At 41.7% G+C, this 26,162-nt stretch overlaps 1 protein-coding gene across 2 annotated transcripts in view; it reads right to left on the reverse strand.

Annotated features, from left to right (window-relative positions):
* LOC146575403 (uncharacterized) overlaps positions 1–25,892 on the reverse strand; it is a 34,210-nt gene extending 8,318 nt beyond the window's left edge. Inside the window, exons 1-9 of one of the 2 annotated variants that reach the window (XM_085270106.1) lie at positions 25,847–25,892; positions 6,527–6,592; positions 6,155–6,214; positions 5,783–5,842; positions 5,570–5,671; positions 5,378–5,471; positions 5,098–5,133; positions 4,793–4,825; positions 1,059–1,472 (exon numbers count right to left, since the gene is read on the reverse strand). In XM_085270106.1, coding sequence (XP_085126232.1) covers positions 1,059–1,472; positions 4,793–4,825; positions 5,098–5,133; positions 5,378–5,471; positions 5,570–5,671; positions 5,783–5,842; positions 6,155–6,214; positions 6,527–6,568 — 841 coding nt within the window. In that variant the 5' untranslated portion in view covers positions 6,569–6,592; positions 25,847–25,892. Of the gene's footprint in view, positions 1–1,058; positions 1,473–4,792; positions 4,826–5,097; positions 5,134–5,377; positions 5,472–5,569; positions 5,672–5,782; positions 5,843–6,154; positions 6,215–6,526; positions 6,593–20,935; positions 21,029–25,846 lie in introns of those variants that run through there. The other variant, XM_085270107.1, reaches the window with a different exon arrangement.
* Positions 25,893–26,162: the final 270 nt, after the last annotated feature.

The following is a 26,162-nucleotide window of genomic DNA, read 5'->3' on the forward strand; positions in this document are numbered from 1 at the left end:
CAAACAAATACTGCGGGCTTCACTGAGAGTTAAAATCTGTCTAAATTATTTCATCTTCAATATAATGATCAGTGTGGCTGCTCTACTAGATGAAACAATAAAGCTTAACATCCAGGCATCCCTTAAAAACAGGATTTATGAAATTTATGAAATATGAAATTTAACAGAGTTAGAAGTTAGCAGGGAGTTAGGGTTAGGGTAGATGGTTAGTTTCCATCTAAAGATGATACACCAGGTTCTTACTGAGGGATTTTTGAAAAATTAAAATGTACAGCTCTGCTGTCGCTTCAGACATATATAAAGACAGTAAAATAAACAGCAGTAAAGTTTGTAGGGTTACTGAAGTTAGCTCTGTAGCCAGCCACCGTTATATGCCAGCAAGCCTATGGATAGCATAATATAAACACATTATCACAGTAATGCTGGAGGATGAACAATCCCCCCCCAATAAAAGTGAAAAAAACAATACAAAACATCGGGTCCCTGATCCCAATCACATAACAGAAAAAGGATGAAAGACGACCAAACTTCAGCCAGGAGAATACCTGATATAATCTATCCACAATACGAGGTTAGTCATTAATATACTGCTGCATGGTTTTGGATATAATATAATTCCTGATCCTCAGCTGCCGTTAAGGTTTCAAAAACGGAGCTTTAAAACATGCTGCAGATGAATAGTTGTAATAAAACCTCAGAGGCCAACAGTGATTACTGACTATTTTTCAAGGCCTGTTAAAAAGAAAATAGTCTTGTTGAACACTGTGTAGTTTGCACCCAGAACCTGGACCAGGACTTGAACACAAAAGCGAATCTAAGTCCCTACCCTCACCTACAGTCATGAGCTTTGGATTGTGACTGGAAGATCGAGACTCCGAATACAAGCAGTGGTAATGAGCTTGCTCCAAAGGTGGCTGGCCTATCAGATTAGACTCTCTACTCGTGCATGTGGAGAGTTTTTCAGGATCATTGTTAAACTTAAGTTATTTATTTGAACTAAAACTATTACAATATATTTTCCATGACACATCAAATAAAGTTCTATTAACGTAACTTACGTGAATTCACCAGGAATGATGCTGCTGTTGTACTTGTTGTTGACGATGTCGTTGATGGTGCTGTTGTTTTTGTTGTTGATGCTGTGCTTGGGTTTTTTGTTGTTACTTCAATGGTTGGTGTTGCTTCGATGGCTGGTGCTGTTGATGATGTTGCGTCGATGGCTGGTCCTGTTGGTGGTGTTGCTTTAGTGGTTGGTGTTGTTGGCAGTGGTGTTGATGGTGTTGCTTCAATGGTTGGTGCTGTTGATGGTGTTGCTTCAATGGCTGGTGCTATTGATGGTGTTGCTTCAATGGTTGGTGCTGTTGATGGTGTTGCTTCAATGGCTGGTGCTGTTGATGGTGTTGCTTCAATGGCTGGTGCTGTTGATGGTGTTGCTTCAATGGTTGGTGTTGTCGGTGAAGGTTTTGGTGGTGCTGTTGGTGGAGGTGGATTGAGTAAACACAAGAGTTTGTAGCTATTTTTTTTTCATGTGTTAATTATGTTAGCGGTCATAAAATTACATTTTTGGGGAAATTCTAGACTGTTTCCAAATTAATTATTTAAAATTCAATATCACTACTTATATTTAGTTTGAATAGAAGGGTAATTTAAAAGGCTGGTGTAAGTACTACAGAAACTGCTGATCTCCTGGGATTTGCATCTATACAGTGGGGCAAAAAAGTATTTAGTCAGCCACCGATTGTGCAAGTTTCCCCACTTAAAATGATGACAGAGGTCAGTAATTTGCACCAGAGGTACACTTCAACTGTGAGAGACAGAATGTGAAAAAAAATCCATGAATCCACATGGTAGGATTTGTAAAGAATTTATTCGTAAATTAGGGTGGAAAATAAGTATTTGGTCACCTCAAACAAGGAAAATCTCTGGCTCTCACAGACCTGTAACGTCTTCTGTAAGAAGCTTTTCTGTCCCCCACTCGTTACCTGTATGAATGGCACCTGTTTGAACTCATCATCTGTATAAAAGACACCTGTCCACAGCCTCAAACAGTCAGACTCCAAACTCCACCATGGCCAAGACCAAAGAGCTTTCGAAGGACACCAGGAAAAGTATTGTAGACCTGCACCAGACTGGGAAGAGTGAATCTACAATAGGCAAGCAGCTTGGTGTGAAAAAATCAACTGTGGGAGCAATCATCAGAAAATGGAAGACATACAAGACCACTGATAATCTCCCTCGATCTGGGGCTCCACGCAAGATCTCATCCCGTGGGGTCAAAATGATCATGAGAACGGTGAGCAAAGATCCCAGAACCACACGGGGGGACCTGGTGAATGACCTGCAGAGAGCTGGGACCAAAGTAACAAAGGTCACCATCAGTAACACACTACAACGGCAGGGAATCAAATCCCGCAGTGCCAGACGTGTTCCGCTGCTGAAGCCAGTGCATGTCCAGGCCCGTCTGAAGTTTGCCAGAGAGCACATGGATGATACAGCAGAGGATTGGGAGAATGTCATGTGGTCAGATGAAACCAAAGTAGAACTTTTTGGTATAAACTCAACTCGTCGTGTTTGGAGGAAGAAGAATACTGAGTTGCATCCCAAGAACACCATACCTACTGTGAAGCATGGGGGTGGAAACATCATGCTATGGGGCTGTTTTTCTGCCAAGGGGACAGGACGACTGACCCGTGTTAAGGACAGAATGAATGGGGCCATGTATCGTGAGATTTTGAGCCAAAACCTCCTTCCATCAGTGAGAACTTTGAAGATGAAACGAGGCTGGGTCTTCCAACATGACAATGATCCAAAACACACCGCCCGGGCAACAAAGGAGTGGCTCCGTAAGAAGCATTTGAAAGTCCTGGAGTGGCCTAGCCAGTCTCCAGACCTCAACCCCATAGAAAATCTGTGGCGGGAGTTGAAAGTCCATGTTGCTCGGCGACAGCCCCAAAACATCACTGCTCTCGAGAAGATCTGCATGGAGGAATGGGCCGAAATACCAGCTACTGTGTGTGCAAACCTGGTAAAGACCTATAGTAAACGTTTGACCTCTGTTATTGCCAACAAAGGTTATGTTACAAAGTATTGAGTTGTATTTTTGTTATTGACCAAATACTTATTTTCCACCCTAATTTACGAATAAATTCTTTACAAATCCTACCATGTGAATTCATGGATTTTTTTTTCACATTCTGTCTCTCACAGTTGAAGTGTACCTCTGGTGCAAATTACTGACCTCTGTCATCATTTTAGGTGGGGGAACTTGCACAATCGGTGGCTGACTAAATACTTTTTTGCCCCACTGTAACTGTCTGTAGGGATCACAGAGAGGACCCTTCTGTGAAGGGTTGCACACTGACCAGTACATTTAAAACATGACACTGTTTTACAAATGACTGTTGTCCACTCGAAGAGACCAGATCCTTAAAAAACTAGAACTTTCTGTTACAAAATGCTTATTTAGCTATTTGACAACAGTTTGGTGTTCTCTAGCACAAAACAAAGAAAAACTTACTAACAAAACTTGAATTGTCATTGAAATGTTAATCTGAACAGATAATACTTAGTAAATATGATCAAATATGTATTTTGTCCATGTGTGAAACTCAAAGCTTCTTTAAAGTCAAAATATTTTTTACGAAAAAAAAAAACCCTTGGAGGTTTCTTTAAACATTTTTCTTGAATGGATGGAGTCTGACTGCGTTTAATCTCATTTTTGGGCAAAGAATAGAAAGACAACAGCAGCTGTCAAGCACTGAAAAAAAAGGTGAAATATTCGTCTTTTGCAATAAAATGTCAGTGTCTGGTCTGCGCTTCCACAGGCCCCACTGGTTTTGAAACTTATTCCCGTTAACGAAGTAAGGAAGCAAGACGAACAGTTCAACCGGTTTTTCACATGCTAGTAAGGGAAGGATCTCAGAGCAGCCCTTCTGCCCTCAGTCTCAGACCACTTCAAAGAACCATCACCCCATAGCAGCCTTTTATTCTGTTACACACAGTTTACACAAACACCCATTGTAAATCCCCCCATGGTCACAAAAGGTTAAAAAAACTGTGTGTGTGTGTGGGGGGGGGGGGGAGTCAGAAACAAGAGAATGCCTTTAATCATATAGTTCGAACTAAGACTTACAAATTTAAGTCTTACAAATTTAAGTGACACAATGACATTATTTAACAATTTTAACCTGACAGTCAGTAGCACTGTACGTGTATGTGTGTCCTCTTTTAGATGTGTTTTAGTTTTTCTGCTTTTAATGACTAATCTTGGTCGAATTTAACATTTATGGCCATATGAGGGTCATTTGGGCGTTTTTTGTTTTTGTAAAGTAAATTGTCCTGACTTCTTTGAGAAAACATCTCTCTGTATATCTGTATATCTTCTGTCCTGTACCTTTAAAGTGATATTTACTTGAAAAGCTGCACTAAGAGCAGCAGTCTGTCCACAACGTGGAAGTCAGAGAGAATGCATGAAGTAGCAAAAAAATGTTGAGTGAAAGCCTGATTCAAGAAAGTGGGGAAATAAATAAGATGCAAAAGCTATTACACAAAAAGAGCTGAAGTATATTTTAAGATGGGAAACAGCAGTAGTGCGGCAGTCGGCGTGATTTATAAGATCTAACATCAGCTAGAAGCAAAACACAAACATGTACTGTTTCAGCATTAATATCCAGTCCAAGCCAACTTTATTTCTGGAGCACTTTAAAATCATCTTTGACCAAAGTGCTTTCCAGTAAAAAACAATGAGAAAAGTAAAACTGTGACAAAACTATAAATAAAATGTGTTTCCTACCTGGGGTGGCAGAATCTTCCCCACAGACTTTTTCTAAACAAAAAAAGAAAAAAAGAAAGAAAAATACAAGCAACAAGTTGTGAATTTTAAAATCAGCACACCGAAACAAAACAAGAGGAAATGTGGATGTAGGTCTCAGTACCTGTACACACATCCACACTGACAGACACAATAGCAGCATGGATACACATCACACACACCCACACACAAAGTCTTGATGTTTTGAATGTCTCTGTTCATGGTGTGTGTGTGTGTGTGTGTGTGTGTGTGTGTGTGTGTGTGTGTGTGTGTGTGTGTGTACTTACTGTACACTTCACAGACTTCAGGTGGTTTTGTTTTATCTTTGGTGAAAAGAAGAAAAATGTTAGCGGTAAGAACCAGAAGTTCATTTTAGGTTTATTGTAGGAGATCCACATTTTACGGTTTGAGGAAGACCTGCTCCTTTTCTTTCTCTGAATTTCTAAAACGTCTAAGCTCGTTACAACAGTTGGTGTCACAGTGTTGCTTCTCACAAAGACATTCAAGCAGCAAGTCTTTAAACTAACCACAGCTGAATGTTAGACAAGTATCAAAATTAGGCGATACCTCGTAGACCCTTGGCTATATTTGTCAAGCACATGAAGTGGTAGAAAGGGACACTGATGTTCTCATCCGCCTCGTTACATGGCGGTTTATAGTCCTGCAGGACAAACAACATGTTTATCAGATATAATCCTTGTTTAACCTGAGCAGGAAAAAACAAACAAAACTTGAAGAAGAAGAGATTTTTTTCCTTGCCATGTTATTCTCGTCCTTAAAACAGTCCCGTAGAAAGCAGGTATTTTCTGTTTTGCTGTTATCACAGTCTTCAGCTTCCGTTAAACTACATACAATGATGTCCTGCAATGAAAGAAGGGCACATTTATCATTAACCAAATATAAGTCACTCCAACATAAACTTAAATACATTTGGACATTTTCTAGTTTTTAAACAATGTTTCACAAAGTTACCTCAGACTTGTTCATTATTTTGACAGGAATATTCTCTGGCAGCTCACTTGATGCGTTTGCCTTCCAAGTACAGAGAGATGGTAAAGAAGCAAAAGACATCATTAGTTATATATTTGTTTATTATTAGTGAGTGATCATCACAACTAAAACTGCAACATGTCCAAAGAGAGTTAAATATACAAACACACAAATCTGCTGGGGTTAGAGGCTCCCAGAGGGCTGCAGGTTGTCAAAAGCCTGATCCCAAAACCCAAATCTGATTTATATCATCCTCATATTACCTTTTATCTTAGCAGCCTTGTCATCCAGCATTAGAGATCAGCCTATTAAGAAATTATAATAATTAGGGAAAAGAACATGTTTTTTTCTTACCAATCCTTTTTTTGTGAAGTGGTCCATACAACCTGCTTTTGATGGCTCGATCGGGATTACCTGGTAGACAAAAGGTTGTTTAATTAGACGGACAGAATTACCACCATATAATGAACATAACTTGTATAACACTATATAAACTAAACTAATGCAGATGTAAATTTAAGGAGGACAGGCTACCAAAAAAATTACTAATGAGTACTTTAGGTCTCATAGCTTTTTAATAAAACCAGAAGTTACAGTAATCAACAAAACATTAAAACTAAAAACATTCGCGCTCCTCTCGAAACTATTAAGTTCGGATCACCAAGAGCACATTTTACAGCACTTATATAAAAGCAAATAGAGTAAAACTGCAAAGAGAACACTCACACTAAAAAGCAACAGGCAGAGAAAACAGCCGTGTGACGTCATGATGCCCTCTGTGATCTTTGCAAACTACAGTGAAACAAAAAAAAGCAGGAGAAAGGTATATTATGGACACAGACGCACAGAAGATTTAAACAGATTTAAATAATAAACAATAATAAAACAAAACCGATAAAACTTGTTTCCGTGGCCAGTGCTTTGCAAAAGCAAAGTGTTCACATTTTAAACATCATCTTGATGACATGTTAAGGCTTCAGGGTTAGATCAGTGTTGTAACGACTTCCATTTAGAAAGTCGTTGAGAGAAGAAGTAGGATTTGATGTGCCATACGAAGTCCATTATGAAAACTAGTTGTCTTTGAGGATGCTGATTTCATGAAAGTAAAATGTCAGCAGTTAATAGACAAAAGCTCAGATGACACAATCAACAGGCAGGTCAACAATATCTGAGGCCTTCTCCCTCTCCCACCATCCCATCGCAGGGAGGATCTCCGCTGGTCTTGGACATGATAAATATTGTTTATTAAAAGAAGCTAAAGCTTAGGGCTTTGACCAAGTAGCTATAACACTGATATGATCTCTAAATATGTCCCATGATGTTATCAACACAGCTTTTCTCCAAACTGCGTTCTCTTTTTGTGAACAGCAAGTGACTCTGAGTGCTCTGCAAGAGCATCTTTTAAGTATACACTGTGAAAGCTATGCACTGCAGGCATTTCTTGTTTTAGCACAGACAGCTGACTGTCACACTCTGAGAATGGCTTAAAGGTAAGTGTAGTCAGCTCCACAAATCATGAAAAATAGCATTTACATAAATGTACATGAAGGGCAGAGAAACAATCAGTTCATGTGTATCATTTCACGTTGTATTGGGCTGTAGTATAGGCTGAAACCTGCGGTTAACATCCAAAACTAAATCATATAATCATTTAATCATATAAGCATAAAACACATGTTCAATCTGAATTTATCCAAGAACGAGTGATCAGGAAGGCTGGACAGATGTGAGTATGGATGGTGTACCAGGAAGAGGGGATAAGGCAAAAGAAGGAGTCCAAGTTGAACCGAGGCAAGCAGAAGAAGAAGAAACAGGCGTACAATCCTGAGCCAAAGAGACGATACAGCCAGGACGAGAGAGGGGAGGAGACACTTCCCTGAGATTATTCCCAGTGGTACCCATATTAAAATGTCAGAAGTTCAATAAAAGTTGGAAAAGAAAATGCTGTGTCATGTAAAAATGATAATAATCTTTTGAATGAGTATTGAGCAATGTCGCTTTAAAAATGCAATGAACTAACTTGTGCTTATCAGATTTAATTTAGCAAAGAGGATTTTTTTCCAGTGCACTGTTGAACTTCATGCAATTTTTTTTGTATGTGCATTTAGACAAATTCAGCACAGCTGCATGAGCGGCGTTCACACAGAATGAATATTACCTGAGTAAAGACTTTTTTTGTGTTTTCTTCTTTGATGCCTTCAAAGTTATTTTGACTTGATTTGTGGGATAGACTCCTGAAAACCAGCCAATTCATTTATGTCCTCTGTAATGGGTGTTTGTTTTTGGTCTACATCTTTTGACTTATCTGTGCTACACTAAGTCCTGATGTAATAAGGGGCATAAGGGGCGATCGTGGCTCAAGAGTTGGGAGTTCGCCTTGTAATCGGAAGGTTGCCGGTTCGAGCCCCGGCTTGGACAGTCTCGGTCGTTGTGTCCTTGGGCAAGACACTTCACCCGTTGCCTACTGGTGGTGGTCAGAGGGCCCGGTGGCGCCAGTGTCTGGCAGCCTCGCCTCTGTCAGTGCGCCCCAGGGTGGCTGTGGCTACATTGTAGCTTGCCATCACCAGTGTGTGAATGTGTGTGTGTGAATGGGTGGATGACAGGTTGTGTAAAGTGCTTTGGGGTCCTTAGGGACTAGAAAAGCGCTATATAAATACAGGCCATTTACCATTCAATTTTTAACCAGGTCTTCCCATTAACACCTGACCTGCCCAGAGGGTCAGTCAATGAGCTCGTCAATAGCTTCAATGCTAACATGTTAAATGTAATGGACACTATTGCTCCCATTAAGGTGAAGGTTATCTCTGGAAGGAAAAAGTCTCCATGGAGAAACTCCACACTGGTGAAAAAAGAAAAAAGAGAGTGTAGGAAAGCTGAGCGCAGATGGAGAAAAACAAAACTCCAGGTTCATTATGACATTTATAAAGAGAAACTTCACAATTATAATTTACAACTGAGGAATGCAAGGAGGTCCTACTTCTCTGACATCATCACTAAAAACAGCCATAATGCTCGGGTCTTATTTTCTACAGTTGACAGGCTAACAAACCCTCCTGTGTCAGTGGCAGCTGAACTTCATTCGACCATGGCCTGCAATGACTTTGCCAAATTTTTCACTGAAAAAATCCAAAAAATTAGACAAGCAATTGGTACATCAACAGCAGATCCAGGATATGTACTGTGTCCACCAAAAAACTGTTTAAACACCATGAAACAGTTTCAACCTATTAACAGCAAAGACCTGGAGGACATCTTAGGTCAACTGAACTCCTCCTCCTGCTGTTTAGATGTCCTGCCAACAAGTTTTTTCAAAAAGGTCTCAAAGACTTTAGAGTCAGACCTGTTACAGATCGTCAACTTTTCTTTATTATCAGGTGTGTTTCCAGAACCACTAAAAACTGCTGTAATCAAACCTATACTGAAAAAGGACAATCTTGACAAGACACAAATGAACAACTACAGGCCGATCTCAAATCTCCCGTTTTTAAGTAAGATCATTGAAAAAGCAGTTTGTCAACAGCTCAGTTACTTCTTAAAACAGAATAATTGCTACGATGCCTTCCAGTCAGGTTTTAGACAGAACCACAGCACTGAAACCACTCTGACCAAAGTGTTTAATGACATATGTCTGAATACAGACAGTGGAAAAATGTCAGTCTTAGTTTTACTGGATCTCAGTGCAGCATTTGATACAGTTGACCACAACATATTACTCAAACGACTGGAGAACTGGGCAGGTCTTTCAGGAACTGTACTAAACTGGTTCAAAACATACTTAGAAAACAGGAAATACTTTGTATCAATAGGTAACTTCACATCTGAGCAGACAAGTATCACATGTGGAGTTCCCCAAGGTTCCATCTTGGGACCCCTTCTGTTTAACATCTACATGCTCCCACTGGCACAGATTATAAACAACAACAAAATAAACTATCACAGCTATGCAGATGACACACAAATATATATCACAATGTCACCAGGAGACCGAGGCCCTGTACAGGCTCTTGGTAAATGCATTGAGGAAATCAATGACTGGTTGTGCCACAATTTTCTCCAGCTAAACAAAAACAAAACTGAGGTAATAGTCTTTGGCGCCAAAGAAAAACGATTACAGGTCACCAGAGAACTTCAATCTATACATCTAAAAACCACAAACCAGGCGAGAAATTTGGGTGTAGTGATGGATGCAGACCTAAACTTAGAAAAACACATTAAGACAATAACAAAATCAGCTTACTATCACCTCAAGAATATTTCAAGGATAAAAGATCTGATGTCTCAACAGGACCTGGAAAAACTAGTCCATGCATTCATCTTTAGTAGGCTTGATTACTGTAACAGCATCTTTACAGGTCTACCTAAAAAATCAGTCAGACAACTACAGCTCATTCAGAACTCTGCTGCTCGAGTCCTCACTAAGACCAAAAAAGTGGACCACATCAGTCCAGCTCTGAGGTCTTTACACTGGCTGCCTGTCCGTCAGAGGATAGACTTTAAAGTTCTGATGCTGGCCTATAAAGCTCTGAATGGTTTAGGACCAAAATACATCAATGACCTCCTGACCCAGTATGAACCATCCAGATCCCTCAGGTCATCTGGATCCGGTCTTTTATCAGTTCCCAGAGTCAGAACCAGACATGGAGAAGCTGCATTCAGCTTTTATGCTCCTTATATCTGGAACAAACTCCCAGAAAGCCTCAGATCAGCTGAAACACTCAGTTTATTTAAATCCAGGTTGAAGACTCACCTGTTCTCAGCTGCATTTGAATAAAGCACCAAATCCACACTTTAAGCTTAAATTTCAAAACTTACATTTAACTACTGATTTTATCTACTGTTCTGATTTTATCTGTTTTGATTTTATATACTGTTTTGTTTGTTTGTTTGTTTGTTTGTTAATTAGTTAGTTTATTTGCTTGTTTTAATCAATTTTAAATCATGCTTTTTATTTGTTCTTGTTTCTAATGTCTCTGTAAAGCACTTTGAATCACCTTGTTGTTGAATTGTGCTATACAAATAAACTTGCCTTGCCTTGCCTTGCCTTGCCTTAATTGTCACGGTTCTGGGCCTGTTGGACCCAGTATTTTGAGTTTATTATGTTTTGGTTTAATTTTGCATCATGGATTGTTTTCTTGTTCAGTACCACATAAATATAGTACACGCCCAGGAAAATGTAGCCACATGTGCAAAAATATCTGAGACTGCAGAGGTGAAGCAGGAAATAAACGTGAGAGACTTTATCTCCAACTCCAGAAGTGGATCAATGAATTCACCATGCACTTGGACAGTAGGCTGTGAGTATGCAGTGTCCTCAAAGCATATTCCACATGTCTTTTGCAATTTTCCAGCAGGCCCATGATTTAAAACTAACTACATAAACTGATAAGTGACCTCTTTGTTTTTAAAGTGACATGAAGGAACTTCTAAAAGTCTGGCCAACTTAATATTCACTCAGCGTCCTCATCAGTCCCACTGCTTACCATGACTACTGAAGAAGCACCTTTTGGTAATATGTGTTTTTAAGTTTTTCATTATATGTTATTAACTTATAGTTGAAGTATATCTGTACACAAAGGCTAAAATTTACAGAAAATATAGACGATATAAAGGGTTGCACAACAGTTAAGGTAAACAAACACAATATATAAATATTAACACAATCTCAGAAATGTTAGTCTTGACCTCTTCAGAAAATATAGTTTTCACTCGGTCATATAAAGAATCAGTCAGTTTAAAGGTCAGTAAATCTGAGCAGAGACTAATACAATACATGAGTTTCCTGGGGGTGTCAAGACACAGAAAATTATCATTGTTTTGATGATCTGCCGACAGATATTGTGCAGAAGTGAAAACAGTGGCGTCTCATGGCACTAGAGATGGACTGATCCGATATTAGCTATTGGTATCTGTCCGATACTGACCTAAATTACTGGATCAGATATCACAGAGAAATAAAAAATGTAAACTGATCCATTAAATTTCACAAAAGCACCTCACAAAACCTCACAAAACAAAAAGCTCATGACCATAGCACGTCAGAGCAGGATGCCTTGTGGTGTAATCTATATTGGTGAATATCATGCGCCACTAGGGGGCAGTACTTACCCTTCTAGACAGGAGGTGATGCTATGTCATGAACATAGAGTGAGCTGGAATAAAGATGGTGGGATTCCACGTTATCGCCTAAATGAGGAGTTTTATTAAAAGAGCCCAACGCAACATGGTGTCAGAAGTGCACTCGCTCTAAGCGGCGAAGAGAGACAGTGGAAAAAAATAACCGTCAGCTTGGCGAACGGCTAGTGACGAAAATGACGGAGCAAGCAGCAGCATTACCGGCGACTCCTGGCCCGGTTACGGCAGCTCCACCAGCGGCTACTTTCACCATCAAGCCACCGGAACCGTTCGACTTCGCAAAGCCCCAAGAATGGGAGAAGTGGATCAGACGTTTCGAGCGTTTCAGAATGGCAAGTAATCTGAATGGTTCAACTGATGCTAACCAAGTGAACACATTAGTATACTGCATGGGAGACGAGGCTGACGACGTGCTAAGGGGACTAGACCTAACAGACGGGCAGCGCCAGCAGTACGATGCGGTCAGAAACGCATTTGACAGACATTTTGTCCCCAGAAAGAATGTGATTTATGAAAGAGCAAAGTTTAATAAGCGAGTACAACAGCCAGCGGAAACAGTTGACTCCTTCATAACAGCTCTATATGCTCTCGCTGAAAACTGTGAATATGGTGAACTCCACGATGAACTTTTGAGGGATAGGCTCGTTGTGGGTCTTAAAGATTCATCACTGTCGGAGAGAATGCAGCTCAACAAAGATTTGACGCTAACCAAAGCTATCACAATGGCGAGACAATCTGAGGAAATAAAAAGACAGCAAACTGACCTCAGAGGCGAAAGCAGCACAGGCAAAACAGCCATGGATGCCGTGCATGTCAGAAAGTCACAGCCCAATAAATTCAGAAGCAGAGAGCAAAAGCAGTTCAAGCCACGAAAACCACAAATAACAAAACAAGAAAATAAAACGTGTTTTAAATGTGGAAAAACACAGATGCACCCAGCAGCACAGTGCCCAGCTAAAAATGCAGAATGCCACAACTGCGGGAAACGTGGACACTACGGGAGAGTTTGTAGGTCTACAGCTGTGCATGAGGTGGCAGACTGTGCAGATGGACTCTTCCTAGGTGAACTGGATTCAGGAGAAGACCCGTGGCTTGCTAACATCTGCGTGAGAGGCAAAAGCATGACCTTCAAATTAGACTCGGGGGCAGATGTCACAGCTATCTCAGAAGAGACATTCAAAGACATTAAGCAGCCAAATGAGCATCTGCAAAAAGCTGAAAAGCCACTGTATGGACCAGGAGGTGCAGCACTGACCGTGCTTGGGTCCACAAAGGAGGACATTTCCTACAGTGACAGGAGCACTGCAGAGACAATCTATGTAGTCAGAAATCTGCGTGTAGCTCTCTTAAGCAGGACAGCTTCTGTGAGACTGAAACTAATTGCCCGAATGGACAATGTTGACCTTGAGACAGTGAAGAAAGCGTACCCGAAGCTATGGGATGGGCTCGGGCTTGTTCAAAAACCGTACACGATTAAGCTGAAGCCCGACGCTAAACCTTATTCACTGAAAGTGCCCAGGCGTGTTCCGCTCCCACTACTGGGCAAAGTCAAAGCAGAGCTACAGAGGATGGAACAGTTGGGGGTGATCAGTCGTGTGGAGGGGCCCACAGACTGGTGTTGCGGCATGGTCGTAGCCCCTAAAAAGGACAAAGAGACAGTCCGCATCTGCGTGGACATGACACCTTTAAATGGGTCGGTGTGTCGTGAAAGATATATTCTTCCCTCTGTCGACCAAACACTAGGCATGCTCACAGGGGCGCAGTATTTCTCCAAGCTCGATGCTAACATGGGCTTTTGGCAAATACCGCTGTCCAAAGAATCTGCTCTCCTCACCACGTTTATTACGCCATTTGGGAGGTACCATTTCAACCGTCTGCCATTTGGTATTTCCAGTGCACCAGAGCATTTCCAAAACATGATGGTGACAGAAGTGACAGCCGGCCTCGCGGGAGTCGTATGCCACATGGACGACATCCTGGTCTGGGGATCTACGAGAGAGGAGCACGACATGAGACTCCACGCTGTCCTCGACCGTGCAGAGAAGGCAGGCGTCACCCTGAACATGTCAAAATGTGAGTTTGGCAAAAGAGCAGTGAAATTCTTAGGATTCATTGTGTCATCTGAAGGCATGAGCCCCGACCCTGACAAAACTAGCGTGGTGCAGAAGATGAAAGAGCCAAGCACTGTGAGTGAGCTTAGGAGCTTCTTAGGAATGGTGAACCAGCTGGGGAAATTCATCCCAAACCTTTCTGAAAAAGACAAACCACTGAGAGACTTGCTTTCAACTAAAAACATGTGGTACTGGGGGCATGAGCAACAAAACGCCTTTAACAGTTTAAAACAAGAACTGTCATCTGCACCAGTGCTACAGCTCTACAACCCAAACAAACCCCAGAAGATCTCAGCAGATGCTTCTTCATACGGGTTGGGGGCAGTCTTACTACAGAAAGACAATGACGTGTGGTCACCTGTCGCGTATGCCTCGCGATCATTGACAGCCACAGAGCAGCGCTATGCTCAGCTGGAAAAAGAAGCGCTAGCGCTCACCTGGGCCTGTGAAAGATTCAGTGACTTTATTCTAGGGCTACACTTTGAGCTTGAGACCGACCATAAGCCACTAAGATAAGATAAGATAAGATAACTCTTTATTGTCATTGCACAGTCATACATAGTACAGTAGTACAATGAAATTGGAAAAACTGTCCTACGTCGGCACTACATATAACACAACACGACACGATATGACACATCACAACGTAACAAACAACACAACACAGTATATTAACTTAGTATAAAAAAGAAGAATAAGTGTATGTGTATTGCACACTGTTATTATTGCACATTAATTATTATTGCACCTTGTTATAAATATAAATATTATTGTTATCGTTTTAAACATTGTTACCTCCCCCTAAAAAGTCCAGGGAGGTATCCAGTCAGGTCAGCTATTTACATTGATCAGGGCTATTGCCCTGTTGTAAAAGCTGTCCTTGAGTCTATTTGTTCGGGACCTCAGCAGCCTGAACCTCCTGCCAGACGGCAGCAGCTTAAACACCCGGTGTCCTGGGTGTGTGCAGTCCCGTAGGATGCTGCGTGCCCTCTTGAGACAGCGAGTGCTGTACAGGTCCTTCAGGGAGGGAAGAGGATGTCCAATGATTTTTTGGGCCATGTTGATGACCCTCTGGAGTGCCTTTCTGTGTGCTGTGGTGCAGCTGGAGAACCACACACCGATGCAATATGTCAGCACACTTTCAATGGAGCAGCGGTAGAAGACGGTCAGCAGCTCCTTCTTCAGGTCCATTTTTCTGAGGATTCTCAGAAAGTGGAGACGCTGTTGGGCCTTCTTTAAGACCGCAGAGGTGTTAGAGCTCCATTGGAGGTCTGTGTCTATGTGCACACCCAGAAACTTGAAACTGGAGACCCTTTCCACGCACTCCCCGTTGATGCTGACAGGCTGCAGCTCGGACTTCCTCCTTCTGAAGTCAACTACCAGTTCTTTTGTTTTGGTGGTATTGAGGTCCAGGTTGTTGTCTGCACACCAATCTGACAGCCTCTGAACTTCAGCTCTGTATGCAGTCTCATCTCCCCCTGAGATGAGCCCCACCACAGTGGTATCATCTGCAAACTTGATGACTGTGTTGTCTGGGTGGGAACTAACACAGTCATGTGTGTACAGAGTGTACAGTAGGGGACTCAGTACACAGCCTTGTGGAGAGCCGGTGTTGAGGCTGAGGGCTGAGGAAAGATGAGGCCCCACTCTAACTCTCTGTACACGGTCTGAGAGGAAGTCTCTGATCCAGCGGCAGGTGGTGGAAGGAAGTCCAATTTCCAGCAGTTTATCTATTAGTCTGTCCGGGAGTATCGTATTGAAAGCAGAGCTAAAGTCAACAAAGAGCAGCCTGGCGTAACGGCCCTGCACTTCCAGGTGAGAGATGGTGGTGTGGAGCGTTGTAGCAATGGCATCTTCAGTTGATCTGTTAGCTCTGTATGCAAACTGGAGCGGGTCGAGTGTGGGTGGCAGGCAGGACATGATGTGACGTCGGACCAGTTTCTCAAAGCACTTCATTATAACAGGTGTTAGTGAGCCTACTCGGAGGACAAGCCCTGGATTTGCTTCCACCGCGGATACAGAGATTCCGCATGCGCCTGATGAGGTATTCTTACACTATAAGGCACATTCCAGGCAAAAGCCTCACCACAGCCGACACGCTGTCACGGTTGCCGTTGGCAGGCAACGTGATTCCCAGAGACAATGACCTTATGGAGGACACTGATATCTACGTTGACACAGTGCTGGAGGGCCTTCCTACTAGCAGCAAATACCTTTCAGATCTCCGTGAGCAGCTGCAGTCTGACAGCGTCTGTTCGCAAGTCATGAAGTACTGTGCAGAGGGCTGGCCGGACAGGAACCAGCTGCAGGGAGTGGTAAAGCACTACTGGTCTGAAAGAGCAGTTTTGAGTGTACACAATGGACTACTACTGAGAGGTACAAGGTTGGTCATACCTGCAAACATGCGAAACGCAGTTCTGGACAAAATACACGAGGGACACCAAGGAGTAGTCAAGTGTAGAGAACGTGCGCGACAAGCAGTGTGGTGGCCAGGCCTGAGTAACCAGATCGGTGAACTTGTCCTTAAGTGCAGGCTGTGCATTCAGGAGAGAGTCAATGTGAGGGAACCTCTTATGCCCACACGTTTACCTGAGAGGCCATGGCAGAACTTAGGAGCTGATCTGTTCACACTAAAAGACAAAAACTATCTGTTAGTAGTGGATTACTTCTCGAGATATGTCGAGATTGCTCAACTCAGTCCAACTCGTTCAGCCAATGTGATTGTGCATTTAAAGTCAATATTTGCACGCCATGGAATCCCTGAAGTATTGATCACCGATAATGGGCCACAATTTGCATGTCAAGAAATCAGAGACTTTGCAAAGGACTACTGTTTTGAGCATGTTACCAGTAGTCCCAGGTACCCGCAGAGCAACGGCGAAGCGGAGAGAGGCGTCCAGACCGTCAAGAATCTCCTCAAAAAGGCTAGCGATCCATACAAGGCGTTGCTGGCATACAGAACAACAGCACTGGCAAATGGCTACAGCCCGGCTCAACTTCTCATGGGGCGCAGGCTTCGTACTACCTTGCCAATGCTTCCTGAAACCTTACAGCCCCGTCTGCCTGATTTTCAGCAGGTTAGTTGTTCGGAGAGAGAGAAACGGCTGAGACAAACCGAAAGTTTTAACAAGAGACATAGAACAAGAGAACTGGATAAATTGGTGCCAGGACAACCAGTCTGGATCACGGACGCAAGAGCACAGGGCACAGTGACAGCAGTCCACCCGACTCCACGATCGTACGTCATCAGTGGGCCCCAAGGGACAATTAGAAGGAACCGCAGTCATCTTGTGCCGATCCCGCAAACAGAGGCTCAAACCGAAGCCACACAGATCCAAGCTACTCCTACAGAGACAGTTTCTGAGCCAAGCGCACCCCATACACCAGGTGTGGTTAGAACCCGGTCTGGTAGGGAGGTGATTAAACCGAAAAGACTTGATCTGTGACGCTGATTGTTTGAAAACGGAAAAGTGTGTTTCAAATGCTAAGTTGTGGTTTTAAGAGTAGCATGTTGAAAAGAAAAAAAGTGTTTATTCTGTTACAGGTTGAAAAGAAAAGAGAAAGTGTTTATTCTGTTACAGGAGGAAAAGAAAAGAGAAAGTGTTTATTCTGTTACAGGAGGAAAAGAAAAAGTGTTTATGACAATACTGACTTTATGTTTCCTGAAATGTTGGGGTATGCCTGTATTGAAAAAGCTATATGCAGTTATGTTTTGTTTGAAGAACAAAAGAATGTACCAGTCTGACTTCAGTAAGGGGGATGTGGTGTAATCTATATTGGTGAATATCATGCACCACTAGGGGGCAGTACTTACCCTTCTAGACAGGAGGTGATGCTATGTCATGAACATAGAGTGAGCTGGAATAAAGATGGTGGGATTCCACGTTATCGCCTAAATGAGGAGTTTTATTAAAAGAGCCCAACGCAACAGCCTCACGTGATAGAGCGGCTGTGGCGTGCGAGACCTGTCAGCGGTCACTCCACGGAGCCTCGCTACGTGCTTCCAAACCGGCATTTCATCTTGGAGAAAGCTAATCCAGAGAAGTAAAGCGAGTGTGTAAGTTCATCTCTGAATGTTTGTAAAGCATTCCCACGTTAAGCTTAACAACCGATATATGGAGCGACTGCCTCTCTCTCCCTCCGTCTCCTGTTGCTACTTCAATCATGAAACTGATCTGTCATGGTCATTTTGACCCAGCGTTTGTGTTTCCTTTTGTATCGCCTTGTGTTTTGTGTTAATTCTGATTTTGTATGTGTGGGTTGGTTTTGGTGTTTAGTGTTTTATCATCCCTACCTGTGTCTTTCCTCTGTGTTAACTGGTATTTATTCCACGTCTCTCTGCCAACATTCTCCGTGCATTTTGCTCCTTCTCCCGTGTGTGTTTGGTTTCAGGTTAGGTCTTTAGTTTTCCCCAGTTTAGGTTTGTTTACTCCCCGCTCTGCTCTTCCTGTTTTTGCCACTTTGTCACTTCTGTAAATAAACACTCACTCGCACCCTGGCCAGTACCTGCATTTTGGATCCTTTTTCTCAATACACCACACGACTGCTGCCCCAGTCGTGAAACTGATCAATGATCAGCTGATCGGCTTTTCTGTCATGAGTCCGTCTCTCTTCTTTGTTTTTGGTCCACTTTGCACCAGAAAGAGGAAACCAGCAGCTGAACAACAGCAGCACGTTTAACCTTGATCAGCTGTTGTTAGAATTTATTTGCTTTCTACACCAGGATCTTTTTCTACGTAGCTGACGGCTGGTAACTGTGCAGGGGCGGATCTAGCAAAGTTTTGCCAAGGGGGCCGATAGGGCATTAACAGGGAACGGGGGGCACAAAGACATACTTTTCTTTCTTATTCTCATTTAAAATGTCTAGCTTTTAATACATAATTATCTGAATCTTACAACCAAAGTTTTCATCTGATGTAAAATGTATAAAAGTCCATTATTGTATATAGTAAATATTAAGTCAAATTTATGACCTAGTAAGCGATAGTACTTTTTCCTTTGGGAAGGTACCATCTGTGCAGTCAATTCTGTTGAATTATTGTAGAAAAATGATTGATTTCTGTGAATTTTTTATTTTTTTATTTTTATTTTTTTACACATGCATTAAATTAAAGTTGATTACGTCAATTAAGCATTATGAGGTGGAGGGTGGCTCCCTATACCAGAATAGGGAGGATGGAGCAGGTTTAAGTTTATTGGATTGATCAGTTTTGCTGAACTATGAAATATTTTGGGTGCAGTGTGTTTTTTGCATACAGGTATAACAGAAAAGCTTTAGTTTTGTTTTGTTTTGTTTTTTTAATCTTCAGTATGAACTTATACAAAGTGCCGCAAGATATTTAAAAAACAACAACAACATTTTATTGATTATAAAAAAGGCTATATTGGATTTATATCGGTATCGGCAGACATCCAAATTTATGATATCGGTTTCGGACATTAAAAAGTGGTATCATGCCATCTCAAAACAGTCCACGCAGGAAGCAACAAAACTTAAAGATTGCCTCCTTACTTCTACTCTTATTCCTAACTTGACATCTGAAATACCTCAGAGCTGACAAGTCTCAGACTTGCAAAGAGTGATGGTTCCTACCGCTCTCCCACAGTGTGGGAGTTTTTCAGATCATGTTGTTCGAACAGTTCAAGCTCCCCTAACTGTGGCATTGCCTGTCAGCAGTGCATCTTATGAAAGGCCCTTTTCTGCTGAAAGGATAATCAAAAGTCATTTGCGATGAACAGTGACTGAGGACAGACTATCCAATAAGTCTACACTCCTTCCTTATATGAAAGACATTTAGAATTTAGAATTTAAATGCAAGTCAAAGCCTAAGAGGACTCAAATATTATTAAAGATTTCAAACAGTAGACTAAACAGAAGCAAGTGCTAAATTGATTTTAGTATGTAATTCAGGAGGATCGACAATCACAGCCTTGTTGGAGTTTAAAACATGGCAAAAGTGGACAACAATGGACAGCCAATCCAGCCGGCAAGGCTTAAAAGACGTGTAACTAAGTGTTGTCTGCATAAAAATGATGAGAAAATGTCATTAAAAGATTGAAGGATCAAAGCAGAAGGAATAACGTTGACAAAAAAAAGAACGCACCCAGGATTAAACCTTGTGGTCTCATGGTCTCATTGGAGCTTTTGAGCCCAAAAACACAGCCACGAATAAAGAATGGCACCAAAACACCCTCCAACAGCAACTTCTTCCAACCATCCAACAACAGTTTGGTGAAGAACAAAGCATTTTCCAGCACGGTGGAGCACCGTGCCATAAGGCAAAGGTGATAACTAAGTGGCTCAGGGAACAGAACATTGAAATTTTGGGTCCATGGCCTGGAAACTCCCCAGATCTTAATCCCATTGAGAACTTGCGGTCAATCCTCAAGTGGCGGGTGGACAAACAAAAACCCACGAATTCTGACAAACTCCAAGAAGTGATTATGAAAGAATGGGTTGCTATCAGTCAGGATTTGGCCCAGAAGTTGATTGAGAGCATGCCCAGTCGAATTGCAGAGGTCCTGAAAAAGAAGGGCCAACACTGCAAATACTGACTCTTTGCATAAATGTCATGTAATTGTCGATAAAAGCCTTTGAAACGTATGAAGTGCTTGTAATTATATTTCAGTACATCACAGAAACAACTGAAACAAAGATCTAAACGCAGTTTAGCAGCAAACTTTGTGAAAACTAATATTTGTGTCATTCTCAAAACTTCTGGCCATGACTGTACATTATTATCATTGTTTTATGTCACATGACAGGACTGGCTTCTAAGTACTTTGCCAAGCAGCCGACGCGCTCTGGCAGGACTCTTGCTTTCACAACACTTTATAATGATAGTTTATCTTTGTTTTTACACACATAAAAAAGCAGATATGTGAAACATACTTGTGGTTACTTGTAGTTTGCTCAATCAGTAGTGCTTTTTGATATTGGCGACATGGGCGGTTGCCCAGGGCGGCATCACAGGCATCGGCAACCCTCGGTGTGCCTGCTCGCTGCTGAAGTCAAAGTAAACTTTATTGTCATCTCCGCTACATACAGTCCAGTATATAGAGAGACGAGACGACGAGGCTCCAGTTACAGCAGTGCAAGTAAACAAACAATAAATATAAGAAGAGTAAGAAAATAAATATATACTTCAGGACTCGGGGTAAAGGATCAATAACAATTTAAAATTTATAATTTACAGTTTGATGATTTAAAGTCTCACACACAACCCGTCGAAAGGGGAGGGGCCGGCTGCTTCCAAACAGAGCACATTTCATTTATAATGTAAATCCAAGCCCATCATGTATTCATGATTTGAATCCTGATTTGTGCAAAATACCAGAAATAAAGACAAAGTGAATCTGTGAACTAAGGTGTAGGGTTGTTAGGTTATGTTGTGGTGATCCTCGGGTTGGGGGATTTGTGTTCATACTGGAGTGCAAAATTAAAACCAATGGAAGATGGACAAGAAAAGTTCAAAGCCATCAGGTGCTCAGTTTAGAAAAAAGAGAAAAGAAGAGGAGGAGAAACGAGCAAAAGATGCAGGTAAGCAGATGTGTGATTAGATAATGGCAGGTCATCCTGAAACAATCAGAATCAGAATACTTTATTAATCCCGAAGGAAATAATGTGGGTTACAGTTGCTCCAAGAAGAAATTCTAAAAATAGTAACAGTAACAGACTGAACTCCAACCAATACATTATGTTACAGATGTTACACATTTAAGAAATAGCACTAATATACGCAGATAACTCAATTATAATTATGAAGGATTAACAGAGGGGATTATAAATAAAGATCAAGAAAATTGACAAGAATATTACAGAGTAGAAAAGAGCGTGTGTAAAAAGGATGTAACCATTGCAGTGTTTACAGTGTGTTAGATGGAGGAGCTGTACAGGGAGATGGCCACGGGCAGGAATGACTTCCTGTGTCGTTCGGTGGTAATCTCTGGCTGTATCCCAATTCAGGGTCTGCAGCCTTAAAGTACGCAGCCTTGACGGTCCACAAGGGCCGCGTACTCAAAGACCACTAAGGCCGGAAGTGCGAGGCTTGTGAAATGGGATGGTCTAGCCTCCGTCGCGCTGCCCAGGTTGCCTAGCAACCATGATACTAACAGCTGGAAACGTTTCATACAGCTGTGTTTGACAGAAATAAAGGAGAAAATCTTTTGTTCATTTGTTTGTTTGTTTCTACATGAGCTTTGATTTGATAAGTATCTGAGGCTGAGACCACAGGACTGTAAACATGATTGTTGGGCTTCATTTCTGTACTGAACACTCATTTAAGATTAGCTAGTAAATAACAATCAGCTAATGTTGTTCATGAGACTAAAGTCATCTGAGACTAAAGAAATGAAGGACGCATTTCGAGCAGCCTTTGTATTGGGACAGCCTTCGTCGCGTCGCTGTGACGTAATCGGCCTTAAAATGCGGCCTTTAAGGCTGCAGACCCTGAATTGGGATACGGCCTCAGTCTCTCACTGAAGGCTAGGACCGCCCCTGTGCTCAGTATAATAAGGTGATCCATGTCCCCCTTTCATCAGTGTTAATTAGTTCATGAACAGCTCTAACGTTTGTCTCTGTGCTGGTAAATCACTGCATACAAATTAATGACAGAGTAAATCAAGGCATTCATTATTGGGATCCACGGCACCACGCGCCACTAAATGTTAATGCGTTTGTTTTACTTAGCATCAATGTGTTACTGTGCTACAAATGTCCTCACTGTCAGGGTTTTGACTAAAGGCTGTTTTTATTGTTTCTGCACTCCACACATCACGAGTCTGCATCTCTGATGGGGTGTGGGGGTTGAATGGCACCATAGACGTATCACAAGAAGATTTGTTGAATGTGTTTGGCTGGATAAGTAAAAACAACATGATCTTAAATGTATCTAAATCCAAATCTATGTTAATTGGAAGTAGATTACGCTTAGTCAACAGCCCACAACTAAATCTTTCCATAGCTGTTCCATCATTTGGTCAGCAGCTAATAAGACAGATCTGAACAGACTTCAGTTAGTCGAGAACAAGGCGACCAGATTAGTGTTAAGGTGTTCATACTATACAAATATCAAATAAAATGCATGATAAACTTTCCTGGCTTCCTGTACAAGCTAAATTATACTGTGGCTTAGTTGTATTTTTAAAGAAAGCAATACTGTTAAACACACCACATTTTTTTCTGCTCAGTTGCAGCATCCAGATAAAATACATAATCATACTGATTATTAACAAACTGCAATTTAGTAATTCCTCGAGTTAAAAGCAACTTTTTGAAAAACTCTGTTATATTTAATGCAATTAGAGAATTAGCTTCTATTCATAATTTCAAAAATCACTTAAAAGCCCTGCGACAGACTGGCGACCTATCCAGGGTGTACCCCGCCTCTCGCCCTATGACAGCTGGGATAGGCTCCAGCGCCCCCCGCGACCCTGAAAAGGATAAGTGGAAGTGAATGGATGGATGGATGGCACTTAAAAGCCTATTTAGGCAGCTTTTAATTGTTGTAAATATTGTAAGAGGGAGATGTGATTTGTAATAGAAATTTGTGTATTTTGTCTCAGAGTTATTAATATTTATATGCTCACATTTTCCAAATTGTAAAACCTCACTGTGGATGTAAGAGCCAAATTATGTGGATATTTTGCATCCACTGTTTTGCTTAATATTTTATTTGATTCTATTTCATGGCTTGGGCCCCAGGAAGACTGGCAACCACTGTTGTGGAAGCTAATGGGGTTCCTTATAAATGAACAAATGCTGAAAGCTATATATGCAGGTTTTCAGAACAACATCTCCTCCCATCCAGTGACGCCTGGGAAGGCTTTGAATATTTCAGCAAGATAATGCTAGACCACACACACTGCATCTGTTACAGCAGCATGACATCATAGTAGAAGAACAGCCTGTCTGCAGTCCAGACTTTTTACCACCTCAAAACATTTGAAGCGTCATAAAACCAAAAATGTATAAAAGCAGACCCAGGACTCCTGAGCAGCTAGAATCCTCCAGGACTCCTCAAACATTCATCTCCAGCATCTGCTTCCTCTGTTCCCAGCCTGTTGTTACAAGAGGAGCAGATGCTATACTCTGGTAAATGTGACACTGTCCAAACAATTTTGAGACACGCTGTAGTTATCGATTTCCAAATGAGCTCTTTTTTCTATATAAATAAAATGAGTGAAATGTCTCAGTTTAAACATTTTTTTCCTTGTTCTGTTGTGTAAATCAGATCGGTAACTGGCAAAGATCAGTCCCAACTTTGGTTTGAGGGGTTTTAAACGATCATCACATAAACTTTTGTTCTTAAACAAGCAAAGATCAGCTGAAGAATCCTCATTTACACCTACATAAAATTTACTTGGGACAGAATATTAAAATTAAACCTTGTTTCACAACAGCTGTACTTTATTTTGAAATTTCTTACTTGGTTACGGCGTTTAAAAAAATTTCAGAAGCAATGACTGAAATCTAAAAATCCCTTTTCCTCCCCACCAGCATAGCCTGCAGCTCTACTATATGGTGAATTTTGACCTTTTGCTGATAACTAAAAATGGTCTTCACTGTGCTTTTCTACAGATAATTGAATATACGCAGAGTAGTCGAGGAGCCTTCCTTCAAATGCTTAGCACGTTAATTACAGCAGAGCACTCTGTAAACAGCAGTAGTCAGTTCCTACAAGGCTGCAACAGGAAGAAAAACTGTGTGCTGTGTGACACAGACCGCACCATAACGAAAGGAGGGGGGACGTTACCCTGGACATGCCAGATATCTGTCTAAAGATCATTTCCATTCACAAAGGGAAAAAAATCAGCTGTTAAATAAATATTATTATAAATAATAACGCAATTGTTTGTTCTGTGTTATCATACCTGTTCTGTGTGCAACACTGTAATCAACCCAATCCTGTTTGGTCACTAAGAATATGTTTTTATTACTGTTCCTAGCAATTTGAGCTCCTGGCCGTAACTCTCATTGCCAAAGGGACTGCAGCTAATCAGTTGATATGCGTTTGACAAACTCCATCGCACCCAGTTTCACCACCAATGCCACCAATTTGGCTGATGACCAAGTTTCGGCAACAAGAGAAAAGTACTTTTCCCTGCTCGTATTTAATGTATCACTGAGTGATTGTTAATCATTGTCTTGACATGAGGACTCAAAGCGGCCAGCAAATTCCTCCAGGGAGACCACCGAAACAACAAGAATGGAAAGGACGTGGGGAAACTCGCGGCACAAACGGGGCTGAGGTGCCAGGATTTTACTGCTTTAACCGCTTGGATATGACCCCAAACTGATTGTTCGAACACGGGAAACATGCAGCAGAAGCATGAATGCTGGTGACCAAGTTCACCACGTATGTGCGTCACGTGGGAAGCGATAATCATGCTGGTAGTCATGATACCCGCCTATATCCTTTCTACGTGTTTTCTATCATTGACGGTGAACGGCAACGGGATTTACCCCTTCCCCTCCTGCTCCCCTGCTCCTCGCGCTCCCGTGTGTGTGTGTCATACATGAGAAACAGCTGACCTTGAACACAGGTATGGTCTGCTGACAGCGCACACATTGTATGTCTGAGTCTCCCCTTTGCGCAAATTCCACATTACTTTGGTCCGTCACGCTGAGCACAAGATAACTTGACAGCACCTCTGTACCACAGATCAAGCACATTTCTGTCCTCTGTCACCACAGTCCAACTAAGACATGCAAAAGCGATTTCTCAGAAAAGCTAAAGACGGCACATTTCAGCGACACACAGTGAACACACATTTAGAATGCAGAATGCTCTCTGCAGCCTACCTCGCCTTGGAGAGGTGCTGATCCATTCTGGCATCTTTACTTTCACTTTCAGCTTATGTAGTCTTAGATGTCGTCATCCTCCGGAGTTTCCACACTACTACCCGGGGTCTATTTAAATAGACTACCTAATTATGTGTGTATACATTTATTTTTACCAGTTAATGGGGATGAGCTTTTGGAAAGTTATGGAACTTCCAAATACTTACTTGGCTCCATCATCTCTATAAGATCACGGCCCGAACACTACTAGAGATTTTATACAAATCAACTCTTCCAAGTTTGTGTTTTTCCTTCTGACCAGATGCAGCTCTGGATG

The sequence above is a fragment of the Mchenga conophoros genome, linkage group LG4 (genome assembly GCF_057382185.1).
Source record: "Mchenga conophoros isolate Kocher_MC1m ecotype Shallow Benthic linkage group LG4, M_conophoros_male_GT1.1, whole genome shotgun sequence".
NCBI classification, from domain to species: Eukaryota; Metazoa; Chordata; class Actinopteri; order Cichliformes; family Cichlidae; genus Mchenga; species Mchenga conophoros.